Genomic DNA, 20,979 nt, shown 5'->3' with positions numbered 1-20,979 from the left:
AGCTACATGTAGATGTTTCAAGAGCTTTCAAAAACTACAAAATAGTAACAATACTCTTTTTTTATAATGTCATTGTGATCTCAGAGTGTATTTGAAAAATATTTCCAGATAAGCCAATTCTTTCGTAATGTTTTTTTTATTTAATAAATAGAGACCAAGTATTTGATTCCAAATAAAGAACGAAAAGAACAGGAATGAAAAAAAAACAATATTTACATTCAGTCTAATTTTCTTTATGAAATCCATTAGAAATCCACGACGTTCAAATTTCTATAACACACGCGAAACCTTGTCAGCGCGGTAGAATATACGTAGGAACTAAATGCATTTTCGATAATTAGGAATACCAAAATGTATATTGTTTTGATCCAATTTCATAATAAAAAAAACCTACCCTTTTAAAATTAACATAAAAACAGCAAATATGCATTAAGAACTAATTTGTCATTTTATTTCCCCGCAATGTTTGCGTTATTTAATTTTCCAACGTCACAAACGGCTTTCCAACGTCACAAACGGCTATTACGTTTATTAAGCACACCAATACCGAAAGGCGCTAAATTCACATTAAACAAGAAGGAAATAAAAAATTATGATAAAGAAAAATTAGGGAATGTAAATATAAGCATTGAATTCATGTTTTGGGATATCTTCGGTCCTATAACACACCTTGCCGTGCCGATGAATTATCAATTCAATTTATCGGCACGGCCAGGTGTGTTATAGGACAGAAGACATCCCAAAATATGAATTCAATGCTTAATTGATGCCCTAGAACGAAGCAGCAGCCCACGGGTGCGCCAGTACAATGAATCAAAGCAAAATATTGGCACACTTGGCATAGAACAAGATTAAAATTGAGCAATTTCAGCGTTTTTGTGAAATCACTAAAACATAAATAAAATAAATAACTATGGGGTCCAGCCTAAATTCCTTAGCAAAGACGTAATTTGCAACAGAGAAAATGGCGGAGTCGACTGGGAAGGTCAGTAAACATCACGAAATTTGAATCAATGATTTGCACATTTAAATAAGTCGATTGGGTGAAGCATTTATTAATCTGTTTGGGGGATACTTTTGGATACGCACGAATTACAAACCAAAAATCTATTGAAATAAAACAACATGCCTTGCAGACACGGATTGGATACGTGTGTCTTCATATGTGAGTAAGTACTGTCTTTTATAACAGAGTACATGCTGAACGGAAAATAAGAGAAACTTATCTCATATATTACATCAATACTCTTAATTCGTGACTTTCTGTGACAAAGTGACAAAGTTTTGTCTAGATTCCCAAAATTTAAGGGAGTATTGGAAATATTTCATATGCAAAGTGCGGTGCAGGGCTTTTTTTCCTGTGCAAATTATTTTGCTATATTATAAACAATAAAGAAATTCACTATCACAACGATTACAAAAAACGAAAAATACATTCGATAAATTTTGAAAGTTTCAATGTATTGCCTTTTTAAAAACTGTTTTAAGGACAGATGATACAAATAATAAATGGATGCCTGGATTTGTTCACATTTTTTGACCTAATTTCATTGCAAACGATTAAAATAATAAATTTCCAGAATATAAAGAAATTGTAAACTTTCTGTGACGTTCAAAATTCAACCCTTCTGAAACCATCCTTATTATTCTATACAAATTTTTCACTTCAAATTCCATTTTTGTGTAACGTTGAATAAAAAAATTAAAAACTACGCGGTCAAACTTATTCAAATGATTCATTACAACATGACTCAAGTTGTTATTTTCAAACTTTTAGACAAAAATTTGTTTGTATCATCTGTCCTCAAAAACCGTTCAGATTTATCTATTTCAGAAAAGAGCATAACAACAAATGCAGTAAGATTATTACCAGCAAATATTTTCTTCACCAATACTAAGTGACAAAAGGATTATAGTATATACATGTTATCATTATGTGAAATCTTTTCGAACCAAGGAAAGGTAATTTGTGTAAAAAAAATCATTATTATATAATAAAGGTCGTATTACATGTAAGTACCAAGAAATCAGAATGTATGCCTCAAAACAAAACTCTTGAACATTGGACTTGCATTTGAACTAAAAGGGAGAAACAAGAACAAAGTCCATCAATTACCCTATTACATAATTTGAGTGAACTTATTTAGGTTGTAGCGGCAAACTTTTGAGATCATTATTATCTTATTCTGGGAGGGATTGGGATTTCTGATATTTGATGAAAACTTGTCAAACAATATGGAATATGGAATTAGTTTCTAGGAAGTTCTGTATAACATATTGTGTTATTACATTGGTATTTCTGAGTGGAGTTATTGGTCAGCGTGTACCGGATGGACCTGCAGGTTGGTCTCAAAATTAGAGGTGTCTATACAATACCCATTTTTTTTTAAATTTCGTCATCCCAAATTTATAAGAAAAAGGTGAAGATAGCGAACATGACCGAACTCAAAAATCCTGCAAACACTAAAGATCTGTGAGCAGGGCATAATAACACGAACCTCTGGAAATTTCAGAGGTGGGATAAGGTGCCTATGTGGGTAAAATATTTCTTTTTCTATTTGTTTTTCTCTGTTATAACTCTGTAAGATTTACTTGAGTTGATTTCTTGATAATTATACCAGTATGTAAATTTCGTCAAGTGAAAGGTCAGTGTCTAACGTCAATGGGCGATGATTTTGAAATTGGACTTTGGAGACCTTGGGTAATTTAAGACTATTAGACAAAGTAAAATTGTTTAAACTAAATAAATACATGTATACTACTAAACACTTAAAATTTAACCTGAGTCAAGTAGTCTATTGTAAGATAAATTAGCTTTTAAGTAAAATCTTCAAAATTTGCAACAATATCACATGTGTTAAATTAATTCTAAAAGGTGTATTTTTGTGTCAAGTCATTTCTTTGGGTATCAACATTTCTGACCCTTGTGTTTCAATAAAAGTATTTCCTGGAAACCCACAGCCTACGTATCATTGGGTAAAAGGGGGTATGAACATACATATATTGTTTTCTGCTGATTTTCTCCTTTTATGCTATTTCTATTTTTGATATAGGGAGAATTCATATGACTTTTAAGCCTTGATAAAAACTGCGCCAGTAATTACTCAGGAGGTTCGGAATCTGGCCGTAGCTGAGGAACTTGTGGTCAGTTTTGTCTGTAAAGCCTCTGGAAATCCACAACGTAGGTTTTACTGGGAAAGAGACGGGAAAAGGGTGAACAGGGGGAGAAGAATCAAAATATTTGACATGCCGTTTGGTGACGTTTTGAGGATTGAGATGGTTCGGAATAAGGACAGTGATAGTACCTTTACCTGTGTGGCGGAGAATGGAGTGGGGGATCCAGCCAGAAGTACGGGGAGTCTAAAGGTTTACCGCATTGACAGAGAAGGAATTGGTAAAAAGACAATTAGGTCTTGGTGTTAAGAGATAAAGAGTGTTATGGACAAACTTCACAATTACTTTGATGTGAGAGCGGGCGGGAAGAAAATTTTGCATGATGCATACAATAAAAAGGGGGAAGAATCATGAAAATTTTCATTTTTAAACAGCAAGGTCATATTGATATTGAAACATTTCTTTTATGTGGATTCAAGTTTGATCAAGTAGATTAAAGATCGATTCAGTTAATATTGGGTCTAACACTTAATTTTTCGAAAAAGAGCAGTCGAAAGAGCCCCCCCCCCCCATGTGAGCCTTGTTGCCCGTAAGGATTTTATATATTCCTTTTGGTTCGTTTGGGGATATAGAGAAGTGTTGTACATAACCTCATGAATTATCAAAAACTCTTCATTTCTAAAGTGAACCGTCCGCCTATACAAGTAATAAAAATGTAAATATTGAATGCAAGTCTAAGCGTAAGGTATTGGAGGGTGGAAGGAGGAACAGGGTCATCGAGACATTTGAATATATTGATGGTAAGTATATAGTAAATGTAGTTGCTTTTTAGAGTGATCAGGACATTTTTAAAGTAACATTATCAACGTTAAAAAACTATAGCATTATGAACCATTTTATAATGATCAGTGTCTAGTGCTCAAATGCCACAGATTGAGGAGCTTCCTCATTTGAAAGTGTTAATTTGCATATACATGTACTTTAAATTAATTGAAATGCAATCACCAGAAATAGGTTTCCTCATTTAGCGGCGAAATACCAGTAGGTTAAAAAAGCTACTACCAGTTTTAATTATATTCACCTTTATTGTTTTTTTTTCTTCAGAAATTCCACTGGGATATCCTAAAATTGTTGTAAATCCTGATTTAAAATCTGTGGAGAAAGAAAAACCAGCCATCATGGAGTGTCAAGCGGATGCTGATTGACACAAGTTTGACATCAAGTGGTTCAAAAATTGCATCCATTTAGACGTGGGTGACAACAAAAGGCTCACAATCGCTGAAACAGGTACTTAGTTGCCAGAAAAATGATACGGTGCATTATACTCTGTAGCATTAATACCATTATATATTGGTACCAAATTTTAATCAGGAATAATTTTTCAAATTCATTTGCAACAATGTCATCTTTCGAAAAATTGTAGGGTATACTTGCTTCAATGTACCAGAAGTATCTGATGAGGCTGTAGCTCTACTGGTCTGTACTCTGTATGTATAACAAAGGCAAAGTAGCACTTGGATTTGAAACTTTACAACAGGCAGCAATAAATAGAATTATGTATTTTAATGTAGTCTACTTGTGTGCTAAGTTATATTAAAATCAGACCAAAAACTGTAGGAGGCTTTTTATTTTTTTACCCAACCTTACACTTATACTATAGGAAATGTTCATGGATAGGCTGGTTGCCCCCCCCCCCTCCCCCCCAACATTATGTGGTATAAGAAAAAAGTAGTATAAAAATTGGTACTGAAAGAACTTGTATTGAAAAACAGTTGGCCTCTACCCCCCTTTCCACCCCATCCTACCACCCAGAAATAGGATTTTCGACTTTCGAAAACTTTTCTTTTTTTCTTTTTTTTTAATTAGCTTGTCAACTTCTTCATGAAAAGTAAAAAAAAATTTCTCTGGCTTTCAAAAACGATCCTACGTGACTGACAGTAACCATGTAATCATAATTGTTAATATCCAAAGATATAATAAATGTATCTTAGTGAAAACCAAATTTGATTATACTTCCTGAAAATGCCTTTGAATTTATATGACACTTATTGACTTTGCTGTTTAAAAGATGAAAATTTTTATTGACACAACCATTATTTCTTTGTTATGATCCACTTGAATTGCTCCTCTGTTTTCCTGATTGGTCATATCTTGAACAAATTTAAATCTACATTACCTTTTTTTATTCTTATATATTGATGATGAATCATGGCTTTGTAAAGAATTTGATTACCCACTGTGGCCCCAACATACCCCCTAGGGTCATGATTTGAACAAACTTGAATTTTCATTACCAGAGGATGCTTCTATACGAGTTTCATCTTTCCCGTCCAGTGATTCTTGAGATGATTTTAAAAGATTTTCCCCCATGTATTCCTGTGTTAAACTTTGATACCCCATTGTGGCCCCGCCCTACCCAGGGGCTCATGATTTGAACAACCTTGAATTTTCACTACACGAGGATGCTTCCAAATGAGTTTCATTTTTCCTTTCCCAATGCTTTTTGAGAGGAATACTTTGAAAAGATACCTTTAATTTATCACTAATTCATAAGCATCTCTCCTTGGTAGAGGGCGTGACCCATCATTTGAACAAACTTGAATCCTCTTTACCCAAGGATACTTCGGCAATTTTGGTTGAAATTGGCCCAGTGGCTCTTGAGAGGAAGGTGAAAATTGTCAATTTCCCTTACTTTTGTAGCAAACTCTTATCACCTGTATAGGAAGTTCGATTCGATTCAAAAGAGCTTGCTCTACATACAACAATTTTCCAGAACGAGACAGCCTATTGGCAAATATGTTTCTGATATAAGAATACCATTTATTTTGAAATATGACTAAACTGCTGGAAGAGAAACGTTTTGAAATGAATCATAGAAATGTCTATTTTCAGTGACCATGACAACCCCTTTCACTTAAATCAAACCGCCACACCACATCGAATACGTACGTATAATGCATCTTAGTGTATGTGTAGTCTACTTCTTTTACAATTTATATTGAAATTTTCCAAATGTCACACGAGGAATAGCATTTTAAAAGTACTTCACAGAAAATGTAATATTAGTAATCATTACAACGCCGCGATTATCGAAATCAAACTCATTATGCATCTTAGTTTAATATACTATTGTACCAGGTTATATTCAAATGGGACAGGTTAGTGCGTTCGCTTCATGATCGGGAGGCCGGGGTTCGAATAGGTGATATCACTTTTTGCAGTAAATACCAAAACGGCGCCCAATAGTTTTGTGATAAATAATTTTTGTGATTTATAATAAAAATATAATCAATTTAGTTCTTTCTCAGCTATTGTGTTTTATTATATGATTGAATAATTTCCCTCTCATTGATTGGTTGAAATCCAACAATGTTAGAAAAATATTACGTTATATTGACCTGCACTTGACCTTCCAGGTCAATACAAGGAATTCTTGCAGGTTAAAATAATGAATCACGTGACATTCCAGGTCAATACAAGGAATTATTGCAGGTCAATATAAGGAAATATTGCTGTTCCATTTTTCTTGTAACAATGTGTTCTTGTTGAAATTTCTCGTTTAAAAAAGTTTCAATTAAAAAAACCAGCCTTGTAAGTCTTTGCTGTCATTTAATCATATAATAAAACAGTTATTGCTATCTATTGAGGTCAATACGATGATTTTGCCACCTTCAAAGTACAATATTCACTTCGCCCTTCGGGTTCAGTGAATATTGTACTCCTCAGATATCTAAATCACCGTATTGACCTCAAAAACAGCAATAATTGTACAATATTTACTGATTAAGCCATAATTTTTTTTTCATATAAAGTAATTCATATAGTATAGTGTGTATTGATTAAATCTTATGTGAGCACTGAAGGGTATAACAAAACAGCCTGTGGCCTCGGGCAACATTTTCATCTTCAGGTTCAACAAATCATATGTTGCCCTCATACCCAGTCAATTACTGTATAGTGCTGCCCATAGACTTCAATGTAAAATTCAAGGTGAAATTAGATAAACGGACAATAATTAAAATTTTGTACATTCCTTTGGTGGAGTACTTTTATTTGATACCATCTTCAAAATGCTACCATGATTAAAAATATCGGACCATTCATTTATTAGGTACAAAATATGGTCGTTATACATTGAATACCCCGGTCCCGTGTCGCGGTAGGCGTTGGCGCGAAAAAGAACCTTCACTGCTCAATAGCCCTGAGTGCTGGGTATAGGTCTAAATTTGAAGTCCTTCACCGGTATACGGCGATGTCTCCATATGAGTGAAAGATTCTAGAGTGGGACATTAAATATCATACAATCAATCAATCAAATGGGATAAAACAGGAGAAGGAGTAGATTTTTTTACAAACAGATGGGCGTGCAATGGACATTTTACTATCGCACAGTCCATTGAATGTTCAACCACTCTTTCTTCAGAAGGAAGGTACAGTGTTTCCATGACTTGTTGAATTTTCTTCATCAGATTTCCACCAAACAGAATATTTATTTGACATTTTCATTTCATTTTCAATGTAAAACTATTATGCTGATTTAAGGTTATGGGTTCTTGTATAGGGTAATTATTCCAAAAATAATGAGACCTGCATGTAATTTGAGGGTTGCAGAAAAGGTCAACTTTAAATGTTCATCTGTAGTTATATAATAAGATTTATGAGTATAATTAGATAAACAAATTCTATTCAAAAAGCGAAAAAGCATGTTTCTGAATTTTAGTTTTTAAAAAAATCAAATTGAAGGACATACGCAAGGTACCTTACCTACTGATAGTTTTTCAAGATATTCCTAATTTTAGATTATTGTGCCATCAGATGTTCATAGACAAAAAATCAGCATGTATTACCAGGGTTTTTCGGAAGATATCAAATTATGAAAATTTTTGCATTATTCAAAGAAAAATTTACAAAAATTACGAAACACAAATTCAAGATTTCTTCTATCAAAATTATTGTTAGAAGAGGTGTACTTATCTATATGTAGACATTTAAAGTATTGCACAAAGGTCCTTCGTTTGGTGGAACTCTTCAACTCTAAGGAAGAAACCAATAAAGTTCAAACTACATTGCGTATGACCTTAATACAGTAGATAGAAAAATATGGAATCTGGGTTGGGCCATGGAGTTCACTATCGCACTATCGAGCATCGACCGATGGATCGATGGCACGATGAAGCAATATCACGACAATGCGATGACGATCGCAGCATCGTTATACTGAATTAGCGTATCATCGCACTATGGACCCAAACCCTGATGGTGCGCCTGATGATGCGATAATATACCGCATACCCAGATTACCCCGGATCCAAACCTCCTCGGTGATAAAATTGCCTCTCCTCTTCTCGTAACGTTTTCTAAAATCGTGAATCATTTTATACAAAATATAATACATGTATATACAAAACAAAAAAATCCCCAGGAATTGCATTTGAAATAGAAATGAGAAACGATAGTAAGTTAAATCAATTATCCTATTAATGATATTATAATATCAGTGAACTTATTTAGGTTGTAGCGGCAAGCTTTTGAGATCATTGTCCTCTTATTCTGGGAAGGATTGGGATTTCTGATATTTGATGAAAACTTGTGAAACAATATGGAATTAGTTTCTAGGAAGTTTTGCTTAGCGTATTGTGTTATTATACTGGTATTTCTGAGTGGAGTTATTGGTCAGCGTGTATTGGATAAACCTGCAGGTTGGTCTCAAAATTAGAGGTGTCTATACAAAATATCTATCTTTGATGATTTCTATGAAAAAGGTGAAGATAGCGAATACCGATCGATATGACACGCCAAATTCACAAAAATGAGATAAACCTAGTTTCACAATTGATAAACTATGTTTATCGACTGTAAACTATAGTTTACAATAGTTAACGATTCGTTTAGTATAGTTTTCATCTGTAAAACTATATCTAACGGTCGTTAACTATGGTTTACGAATGCTAATCTAAGTTTATCTGTCTGAATAAAGCGTTAACAATAGATTTTGTTGATAAACATAGATTCACGTTTGTAAACTATAATTTACAATCGTAAACTATAGTTAAGAGTTGTTAATCATAGTTTCACAAATCGTGAAACTATATTTATCAGATCGTTAACTATAGTTAACGGTTTGTAAACTATAGGTTACAAATCGTGAAGCTGTATTTATCAGATAATCTATGTTTTGCAATTGCAAATGATTGTTTTCGAAGTTAAGTATAGTTTACGGTCGACCTTAAAAAAACTACAAATAATAGAAATCTGTGATCAGGATATAAAACACAGACCTCTGGAAATTTCATAGATGGGATCAGGTGCCTATGTAGATAAAATATTTCCATTTCCATTTGTTTTCTCTGGAATGACTCTTTAAAATTTCTTAATAATTTTACCAGTATGTAAATTTCGCCAAGTGATGGTCAGGAGCTGAGGAAGTATGGCAAGCCCTTTTGCTTAATATTATTCGGAAAACAAAATTTATCTTAAAATTACAGAGATATTCTCATTTTAGAGAGACATCTCTTTAAAAATAAAGATATCTTCCAACTTAAAGAGATATTTCTACGAGAAATTAAGAGACATCTCTTCAACTTAGAGAGATATCTCTTATACTTATAGAGATATCTAGTAGATTGAACAGATATCGCTTTCTCCTTGAGAAATATTTCTTTCGTGAAATCGAATGAAAAGCATTTAACCGTTAAATAACTAAGAACTGCAAACGATAGTTTTGTTCTCCCGCCTACCTCGAAGTAAATTATTAAAAATCAACAAATTCGATGAATTTAAGTTATTTTTTATAGATAACTATATGGATTTTCATAAACATTACTTATTTGGGAAAACAAAAAGAGATAATTATAAAATTTTGGTAAAACTTGTTCACAATAGAAATCAACGGAAAACGGAAAATATTTTAACCCCCCCCCCTTCCCGTGACACAAAAATTCCTTTTTACAAGTAATATGGACTGTTCTTCACAAATTCATACCAAACTGCTTGAGTTTCAGATACAGGCAGCAGCTACAAAATACTGTACAGTGGAAAATCAGATAACATTTCAATAAATTGGTTGGCACTATACTCTTATTGAAACACTAAAAACACACCCAATATATGAATACTATGACATCTGTCCTCTTAAGGCATCCACATACACCCTAATGTAGCTCTAACCCCCTCCCGCAAACGAAATGTTGACCCGGGTATACTGAAATTGATATATCTGTTTATCTGGCTGTCTGTCTTTCGATCTTTGGATCAAAATCAGGGTCAGATATGTTGGTCAAGGTCAAAAGGTCAGACATGTTGGTACCCAAAGAAAGGACTTGTCACAAAAATACACCTTTTTTGAATCAATATTAACACGTGATATTGTTACAAATTTTGAAGAATTTACTTACAGGCTACTAAAATCTTACAATACTTTACTAAAAATGTTATGTAATAGATTTAAATTACACGAGGTTTCCAAAGTGAATTTCAAAGTACCCGCCCACTGACTTTAGACACTGATCTTTCACTTAGCTAAATTTACGTACCAGTATAATTATCAAGAAATTAACCAAAGTAACATTTAAAAAGTTATCACAGAGAAAAACAAATAGAAATGGAAATATTTTATCCTCCTAGGCACCTGATCCCACCTCTGAAATTTCCAGAGGTTCGTGTTTTATACACTGCTCATAGAGTTGTATTGTTTGTGTTTTTTTAATAGATCGATCCTGTTCGCCATCTTCACCTTTTTCATCATTTTTATTAATTATTATCATATGGGAGGCGGGAGTATCTTAGTGAAGTCAGTGCTCACAGTACTTCTAGTTGTCACGGGTATCTGGTTAGAATGGCGACAGGTGCTGGTTATCTTACGTTCACCTTGTTTATACGGTATTTCAATGCATTTACATCTGTTTGTATTTGTATACTGCACTGACTTGTGGGAGTTTGAACCTGTTAAATTCGTGGTTGAAAAACTAGTTGTCAGTGTTGTTTGTACGGTTCCTGGAAATCCACAGCCCACATTTCATCGGGGAAATGGATGAACATACGTATATTGTTTTCTGCTTATTTTCTCCTTTTATGCTAGCTATTTCTATTTTTCAGATAGGGAGACTTCGTATGACTTTATAGCATTGACAAAAACTGTGCCAGTAATGACCCAGGAGGTTCGGGACCTGACCGTGGCTGAGGGACTTGTGGTCAGTTTTGTCTGTAAAGCTTATGGAAATCCACAACCTAATTTTTATTGGGAAAAAGATGGGAAAAAGTTGAACATGAGGAGGAGATTCAACGTATTTGACATGCCGTATGGTAGTGTCTTGAGAATTGACACTGTGCGGAATACAGACAATGGTAAAACCTTTACCTGTGTGGCTGAGAATGGAGTGGGGGATCCAGCCAGGAGTACGGGGCGTCTAAAGGTTTACCGCATTGACAGGGATGAAAATGGTAAAAGGACAAATAGGTCTTGTTGTTAAAAGATGATGAGTGTAATGGAAAAACTTCACATTGACTTTGATGTGATAGCGGGCTGGAATGGAATAAAATTTTGCATGGTGCATGCAAAAACAGGGGACAGAATCATAAAAAATTTCCATTTTTAAACAGCAAGGTCATATTGATATTGAAATGGGGATTCAAGTTTGATCAATTCAATTAAAGATCGATTCACGTTATTGGGTCTAACATTTATTTTCTCGAAGAACAGCACACAAAAGTGCCCTATGTGAGCCTTAATTGAGGCCCGTAGGGATTTTATTTTTTCCTTTTGGGGATAGCTCTCAAGTTCATCTCTTGATGTAGGGACTCGTACTTGTATAAAATGAAAAAATAGGACCAAACCAAGTTTTTGATCCCGATTACATTACTACTTATTACTCTTATCATATGGAGCGCTTCAAGAAACACATACAATATAGAACGAAGTGTTGTACATATCCTCAGGAATTCTCAAATATCTTTTTTTCTTAAGTGAACTGTCAGCTCTATATACTAGTAATAAAAATGTGTACATTGAATACGAGCCGAAGCGTAACTTATTGGAGATGGGACAGGGGCATCGGGGCATTTGAATCCATAAATGGTAAGTATCACCGTGTAAAGGGGCACATGTGGGGTTTCGGTTAATTATCAAATGGGGTTTCAACTCCGAAGCGGTGATTTTTTGCACTTGGAAAACATATTTGTAAACATTCTTGGCTAATGAATTCTTTGGATCCAAAGACATGCCCACTGGTTGTAAGAATGCATTACCTTCCAATTTAGTGCAATTTGCCGTTCGAAAGACTTACGGATTGTGCTAACATTTCTGGACAATTGCATCGACTGGAAAAATTTGTGGTTTTGCTGAAATTTTTTGCTCTTTAATTTCCATAAACGGACGTTTAAAGCTCATTTTAAGGATGATAGATAAAGATTGATGCACAACCAATCCATGCAAGCGGAGAAATACTAGTAAGATGAAAAAAAAGCTACTACTAGTTTTAATTATTCATCTTTGCTTTTGTTTTTTTCTTCAGAAATTCCACTGGGATATCCTAGAATTGTTGTAAATCCAAAGCTAAAATCTGCTGAGAAAGGGAAGCCTGCCATTATGCAGTGTCAAGCGGATGCTAATGGACACAAGTTTGATATCGAGTGGTTCAAAAATGGTGTCCCTGTAGATCTGGGTGACAACAAACGGTTCACACTCACTGAAACAGGTACTTAGTTGCCAGAAAAATGATAAATTGTAATGTCAATTCAAAGTACAAAATATTAATCATAAATGATTTTTCAAATTAAATTTATTTGCAACAATGTTACCTGTTCAAAATTTGTAGGGTACTTGCTTCAATGTTTAATGAAAGAAATTAACTCCTATTAAGATTTAAGGCATACTGTGGATTTTTGGGGTCAATCCTAGCCACGAATATAAATATCTCTCAGAACAATTACGAGGGTTGATCCAAAAGTAATGTCACAACTTTGATAAAATTGCTATAAATCGACGTAAAGCAAAAAAAATTTACATGATGGATGCTTTATTTATTTCAAATCAGACCTGAAAAATTTAAAGGATTATGATTTATAATTTCCATAATATCGGATTTTAAACAATGTGCGTTTATGGTAGTCGCCGCACCTAAATATAACGTCATATGACGGATACGCATCGTCATACTTTTAAGCGTTTCCCCTTCGTTTCATTAAAAAATATTTGTGTTTCGCAAACACTTCCAACAATTCCACTTTCTTTTAAGAGTTCTTGGTACCATTATACACTCACTCGTTTCATAGTTAAGCCCTCTGTCAAAAATTTTGAACAGTAGCAAAGACAAACTTAGAAAGAATTCACATTATGCATGTCACTCTATACGTCTGTCTTTTTTGACATCAAACCATCGAACGTTTCTGTCAGATCTCCTATCTTTCGGTCTTTCTGTCCTCTGCTGATCATTCAGTGACCATTCACCCGCCCAGATTTGCTGAAACCATCTATAAGATGTCTCTTATTTAGATTCTTTATTCTGTAACAGTAAGTCTGAATAATTAACGTTAATGTCGCTTATGATGATTCCCATATTTTGAAGTAACAAATGCATTACAACTCATCGAGCCGTTTTTCTCCCATTTCGACAATCCCTTTGTTCAATTCAACAGAGTAAAAGAACAATGTTTATGATCACAAATACCAATGCCGTCATTTAATTATAATTTTCAATAAAAGACTAGAAAATGAAAGAATTGTTAAAAAAATTGGGAGATTAGGTGCGGTTTTTAGAATCTTTTTCATGTGTTAGTCTTTTTCATTCTAAAAAAAAAAAATACACTGTAAAACGTGACGTTCCGTTATGACGCGGCGACACCCCCTAGTATGCTTTATTTTTAAGGTAGTCCGATCCTCAGGTTTAAAACTAGCAGTTAAGTAAGCAAACATACCCATAAAAGTATCTCTGAATCCACAAAGTTGTGTAAATCAAAATGTAAATCCACAGTATTTCTTAAATTAAAGTTAAAGATTAAAGCATTTTATTAGGGAAAATTGTCAAATCTCCAATATTTTGCAGAAAAAGCGAATTGGAATATCAGCAATGCATTTTATAATTGCAAATTGATCAACAAATATATTTTAGGTTAAAAAACGATAGGTATCAAGGCATTCAGAGAAATTGTCATGGTTTTTATACTTATCTTAATTTTGTATTTTTTGTCTTCCATTTCCGTCATGTATTCTATAATACATAGTGTAAAAGGCTTTATCTATCATTGCCAGACACTGCAAATTACTTCTCATTTCATATCATGCAAATAAGCATTGGTATCTAAGGCTGGATTCAAGAAAATCTTAATTTTCTAAAACTGTATTTTTTTTCCTTTTATAGGGTACAAATTTCAACTTTTATAAAACGTTTTCTAAGACTTCCACAAACCTTGAATCTCATAAAGATGAATAAAATGAAAAAATTTCATTTTCAAGCTTTATTTTGATGCATTTTAAATTAGATATTAATTTTTGGAGTTATCCTTCCTGGCTGAGGATCGGATATCCCTAAACATTTATAAAATAAAATGAAATAAACATTATTGAATTAAAATTTAAATGTTAATTAGATTTATATTTGTGTATCTTTTGGTATACGAGGGCTGTTCAATAAATAATGTCCTCGGTGCTCAGAAAGAAGTAAACGGCGCTTTTCAATGATTTAGTCTTTTTGATTTTACTTATTAATCTCTTTTAATTCAAGCAAATGTCCGTAACATTTTTCATCCAATTTCTGATTGTTTTTAGAATTCATTTTTGGGTATGACCCTTAGTATACTGGAAAATGGAAGCTCCAATGATTTCCTGGGCTTGTTTTTTTTCCTTCTGAAAGTTTTTTTTTTTCAAGTTTGGAAATAGAAACAAGTCAAAAGGTCAAAGATCTGGCAAATATTGTTAATATGAAAAACCATTAACTTTCTGTTTATCCCGAAAACCCCTTTACTCTTCAGGGCATGCGGGTTTGGACGCTGTCATGAAGAAATTCAACGTAGTGGATTCCTGATTCCTTCCTCTAATAAACCTTTCAATTTTTTTTTTTTTAAATTGCTTTCTAGACTCCTCCAGATATTAAACTGCCTCCCTGAATACGAATTTGAACAACAATACCACTAATATTTTAGAAAATTGAATAAAAATCTGTCTTTGTGCTCTTGCAAACCTTTGCTCTTGTCAGACCTTCGCCGTTCTTATCAAGTACATCTTATGGTAAATTTTGTTTTGATGATTTTGAGCAATAGATTCATGTTCCAATATCTGTTTGAATATAAAACAAACGTTGATAACTACAATTATTAAAGCCATATATGGCGTAACTGATCAAAAAAATATATTTTTGAAAAATACAAAATTTAGTAAAGAAATATAGTTGATACATTTAAATTAAAGCTTTTCATACAATTCTTAACACGGAGAACACCTCGTTTCATCTAAAAATACGATTTTATCTTCTCTGTGATGTGTTATTTAAATATTTTGTATTTTCTTCCGAGTCGGAGAAAATTCCGAGAATCCAAATTAAATTGTGATATCTTTATAACGCAATTGACTTAGATTTTGTAATTTACGGAAAAGTTCTATCTTTATATAAAGTAATGATACAAATAATAAGTTCTTATAATTTTAGTCTAATAGTTTTCATTGTACATACGCCATATATGGCTTTAATATTTTTAAATAATTGTTAAGACTTTCGTACACGCTGTCGTTTTCACTCATTTTTTCAAAATATAGGGTGACCTTTGAGTACCAAGCTTTTTTAGTGTCAAACGTTTATTAAAAACAGTGTAAATTACTCCCGATATGATGTCTATCAAATTTGCTATGTGTCATAATGTCAATCATATCTAAATTTGGCAAACAGTACATAAATTGTTATAATTTTTGTTGGCAAGGAGGGTACCCATCTTTGATGCCCGTTATAATTTTTTTATCATTGAAATCCACCTGCTCATTCGTCTATAAAACAGTCTTCGGTTGCTGTAAATGACACATATTTCAGTGAATATTTCTTTGGGATTTTTACAAGTTTTACAGCAGCTTTAATGTAGCCTTTATTTTCACTTTAGTTTACTGATTCTTTACCAGTCATTTATAATGCAGTGTCTCGAATAGCCCTTGTTTCCCAGCTTCTCACAATGAAACTATATGTGATGATAAGTGGTCACATAAACTGTTATAAATTCAGTAAAGATTCAATAATGAGAGGAAGTCAAGTTTAATGTCATATATCTGTATTGTATGTCATACAGTTCAGGGCATTATTTATTAAACAGCCCTCGTATTGTATTTGATAATATGACGCCAAATATAAAAGATATGGACACTGTGACATTACTTTTAAATCAACCCTCGTACCTAGGGCAAGGTAAAGATTCTTAAGAGCCATTCTCTGTAATGATTTGAAATTTTATATAGGAGCTGTGGCACACATAGTCTCAGAATTTCTCCAAACTCTCTATGATAAAAGTCATTGATACCCTAAACTGAAATCAGGCAAAAATTGGTTGCTATGTTTTATTGTTACCATGGCAACAGGTCTTAAAGTTCGGAAAATGGCATTTTTTAACATGTTTAGAGCCCCATAGTTAACATTTGCGGCAAAGCAAACAATTGGCAATGACTGTTTCCAAAAGTTGAAGGTCAGATGTCTCAAATGCATGATAAACATGGTTGGTGAATCAACTATTACATACGTTACTATGGTAACAAAGTATTCAAAAGTAAAAAGATATTCATTGAATTTTATAAAGTCATACACGTAAAAATAAATCGCAATCATAGGATTAAATGTGACCAAATAATAGAAAAAGGAGCCTTAAAACATATACCAAAAACAAAATATGATATTTCATTTTGGTTGGCAATGGTTGCCAAGGTTTTTACACCACAGAGAACCTTCAAAGCAACACTCTGTATGTTTAAATCGGATCCTATCTTAAAAAAAAGCACATTTCCTGATAACTAATGATCAATTTTATAAGATGTTGGTGTGCTCCAAGCTTTCCCATTTGAAAAAATTCAGATTAGATTCTTTAAATAGAGCGTTGCTATGGAAATAAGCAGAAGATATATGCTTAAAAACCTGAAAAATATTTTCTTTCCTTGGATACGTACCCTTAAATGTAGATTCCCAAAACTTTTATGATTCATATTTATTGACAGCTAACTTGACTTTTTATTTTGACCATCATCCAATCTATAAGTGGATGCAAGAAGTTGGCACACGGGCTTTAATATTGATATAAAGTTCACAAAATCGAACATTTTTCCCTTCTTGGTAACCATAGCAACAGTGTTGTTTTATTCATCAAATTTTATCAATATATGATATTCAACTTCAGTTCTAACAGATAAGTACTATTCAAGCTGAGTCCTTTTATTTGTTTCTTGATTAAATGGCAATTTAATTCTTAATGCAGCGAAAAATAATTCACTTTTAAGCACTGGTACTTTGTTTCCATGGTAACACTGCAAAGTAGCAATTATACCCAATTTTTCTTATGGTTTGGTGTTGCAAGGTCCTAAGGATTCATATTTGCCAGTCTTGAATTTTCATGTTTTTCCTCAAGACAGTAGCATCAACCCAATCTTAGTTACTGGTTTTGCATGGTTACACTGTGTTACCATGGCAACCATAAAAGTTATTTATAGAATAATATTGCTTATACTTATATACTTAAGGTCAAACATTTTCATTGTTTTTCTTAAGTCGTTGATTGAGTTTGAGCATGTAACACCTACCATTAGTGAATACGGAGTGCTTTTCAGCATATTTCAGCATTTTAAATGTATTCCAAATTTACCCTTGGTTACCACTTACTTAGAGATATATTCTAAACAGCTACTTTACAGTATAAGTTACATTAAGGTGTCATGTTTTTGTTAGAATGGTTTGTTTGCTTTTTCTAGTTTTTATTAAGCCACAGTCAAGATTTAAAGTGGCTGAAAATCTCGATTTTTCAAACTTTTCCGGCTGTTGCCATAGCAACCGAGACACATAGCAACGAAATTTTGTTTGATTTTTGTTTCTGGTGTCAAGTACTAAGCATGGGTGAAGTTTCATCAAAATCGGTGACCATGCGTGGCAACGAAGTTCAAGTGGTTACAGAGAATGGCTATTAAATCTTTTGTATGTATATGATTTACCCACAAAATAACCGAACTAGTGAAATTGTAATTGTCCACGAACACTGACCCACTTAATTCAAAATGATTCGACAGTACGTCCACCTACCATGTAGCCTCTCTCAGGGATTTTTTTTTTGGGGGGGGGGGTGTAGAAATAGGACGGAATAGAAAAAACTCTGACCGCAAAACTTTGTTTTTACACCCTTTATTCTCTGGGTCGTTAGTTCGTTGACTCATGCGGGGTAACTTAATACGTGAATTAAATAATTTACAGAGAGGAACCAGAAATGATCCTGCATCTTTATTGTTTTTATGGGTAGAAAATATGTTTTACTGTTTTTTTAGGAAGGTGGGATGAATCTTTTTTACGTAGATTGGGGATTAAAAAATTGAAAATTATTTACATTTAAAAAAATTGATGTAAATGTAAAATACATGTATCCTTATCACTGACCCTTGGTGCAATAATACTATTTTTTTTTATTCTATAGTGAATTAATTTAATTAGATAAACTGTACCATGATAGCTTTTCACAAAAAAAACATTATATAGCTTTTACAAAAATGAAATTTGGGAATCTTTTTCATCAATAGAACGTCTGTCTTTTCAGGATCTTTACGTATAGCCAAGGCCCTAGAGTCAGATTATGGAAAATATGAATGTGTAGCTACCAATGAGTATGGAGTGACCTACTCTTATGCTGCGATGTTATACGTCAAAGGTATGTACAATGTACTACTATCTTCATTGGTAAAAGAGAATTTTTTTTTTTATTTACTTTCATCCAATTATGAAATTTTTTTTGTAGGTTTTGGTTTATATACATGTATATATAATTTGGTGTTAACAAATTCTTATCTGAAATCTTACATTAAACATTAATCCCAGAATTTGTTAAAAATTGTTGTGTCTACAAGTTGCAGATTATCTCAAGTGCAATGTCTCTGAAAGGTCTAGTTTTTGCTCTCTTGAATTATTTCAAGAACATGAAGAAAATACATTTTAAGGACAGTTTACGTGCAATACCTTGACCATTACCATATATACTAACTAAGTTGATGCTTACAAATTCTTATCTGAAATCTTAAATTTATCTTAGAATTTGTTGAAGATAGTTTTGTCTACAAGTTGCAAATAAACGCAAGTGCAATGTCTGTTGAATTTGTAGTTTTTGCTCTCTTGAATTATGAAAAAGAACACAAATAAAATACATTTTAATTGCATTTTTACGTGCAATACGTGACCATTACCATACATACTTATGATATACAATTATTTTTCAGTACGTCGAGCCCCCCTTCATTTTACCTTCTTACCCCAGAAGAGAGTGGAGGTGGACCCCAATGGCAGCGTCAATCTGACCTGTGTGGCGGTGGGGTCCCCCATGCCACACGTCATGTGGCGGGATGGTGCCACGGAACTGGGAAAGTCTGTCATAGGAAAGAATGTCCTCCAACTGAAAAACGTCACGGAGAGCAAGAACTACACGTGTGTGGCGTCGACTAACTTAGAAAAAATCGAACACGTCGGGGAGGTCATAGTTAAAGGTACATTGTGTATTGTTAAGCATAGATACAGCAAGATATTGATGTAGTCCAATTGATTAAATATTAACACACACATGTACATTGTGCCTAAATTAAAGAAAGGCTCCCTGGATGAATACATTTAAAACTGACAATTTCAGACTTTATGTTGATGCATAATGCATTATGCTAATCAAGTAATATATTAGAAAATTAAAAAGCTATGTTAGTATTCAAACATTTTTCTTTAAACATCCCAAATTATTTCTAAAATATTGGAGGTACCCATCTCTAGTCCACAATTACTCTACCAACTCTACAAAACATTTACAGCATCTTTATTACCAAGATACTAGAAAAGCTATTGTGTATCTCCCGTTTTACATTTTTATATAAGAGGGGGGGGGGGGGGCATGGCAAAATATGGACGTACACCTTATTACAGCTGCAGAACTGTAGCTCTCGAAAGTTCGTTGGACCAAATTATCTTCCAAACCAAAATGGTGCCCAGTATAAATAGACGAAATATTCGATGATCTCAATTTCAAGGCGAGGGGAGCTAGTCACAACAAATACCAGGAAAGGTTAAAAAGTTTGCGAACTAATTGAAAAACTTTCAAAAAATACATGATATGTGGTTTCAGTGGTGATTTTTTTCAAAGTAGTCCTCTCCGATGTTAATGCACATCTGCAACCGTTCTGCCCATGCGCAAAACAGTCATTTGTCATAAATGGGCAAATCGCAGCAACAGTCCTATGGGTGGATAATGATATCCTTTTGCAGAATGAGCATGGTGACCATCAAAACTAGTCCCTTGTCTTTTGAGCGTCGTTTATTCCATGTGGATAAATAAATAAATAAAATATGGGTGTCTTCACCTTATCATATCTATGTTGGGATTTGATATCGTAATTATTTAGGCAATGAATCATTATTTTTAGAAAGATACAGTCTCATAACTGCATAAACGCAGTGCGTGTGCAGAAACGCGCGTTAGTATGGAACACCAAATTAACATATATTCAAATATCTGTACCTATCTTCAAATAATTGTACCTATCTTCAATTGAATTGTACCTATCTTAGATAGGGTACAATTCAATCATACCTATCTATAATTCATTTGAAGATAGGTACAATTGATTTGAAGATAGGTACAAATGCAATGAATTGAAGATTGGGTATACTTGATTTA

General features: G+C 33.3%; 2 protein-coding genes across 2 annotated transcripts; both read left to right on the top strand.

Annotated features, from left to right (window-relative positions):
• The first annotated feature begins 2,132 nt into the window (after positions 1-2,132).
• Positions 2,133-4,380, top strand: LOC134228843 (tyrosine-protein phosphatase Lar-like). Its single transcript, XM_062710539.1, has 3 exons — positions 2,133-2,346; positions 3,054-3,394; positions 4,219-4,380. Exons 2-3 carry the CDS (start codon positions 3,247-3,249, stop codon positions 4,317-4,319), a joined length of 249 nt encoding a protein of 82 aa, XP_062566523.1. The 5' UTR covers positions 2,133-2,346; positions 3,054-3,246; the 3' UTR covers positions 4,320-4,380.
• A 4,245-nt stretch (positions 4,381-8,625) lies between these two features.
• LOC134228844 (receptor-type tyrosine-protein phosphatase F-like) lies at positions 8,626-19,804 on the top strand (the record flags this gene model as incomplete). The annotated part of the gene is made up of 5 exons (XM_062710540.1): positions 8,626-8,813; positions 11,209-11,553; positions 12,624-12,806; positions 18,868-18,978; positions 19,541-19,804. Coding segments are annotated over exons 1-5 (1,003 nt in total), but the record flags the coding sequence as incomplete, so codon positions are not given.
• Between the last annotated feature and the right edge of the window lie 1,175 nt (positions 19,805-20,979).

This window comes from Saccostrea cucullata, unplaced genomic scaffold (genome assembly GCF_032062105.1).
Source record: "Saccostrea cucullata isolate Sc308-1 unplaced genomic scaffold, CSIRO_AGI_Scuc_v1 ctg5349, whole genome shotgun sequence".
Lineage (NCBI taxonomy): Eukaryota > Metazoa > Mollusca > Bivalvia > Ostreida > Ostreidae > Saccostrea > Saccostrea cuccullata.
Note: the sequence above shows the minus strand (reverse complement) of the source record. Positions and strands in the feature narration are given on the sequence as shown.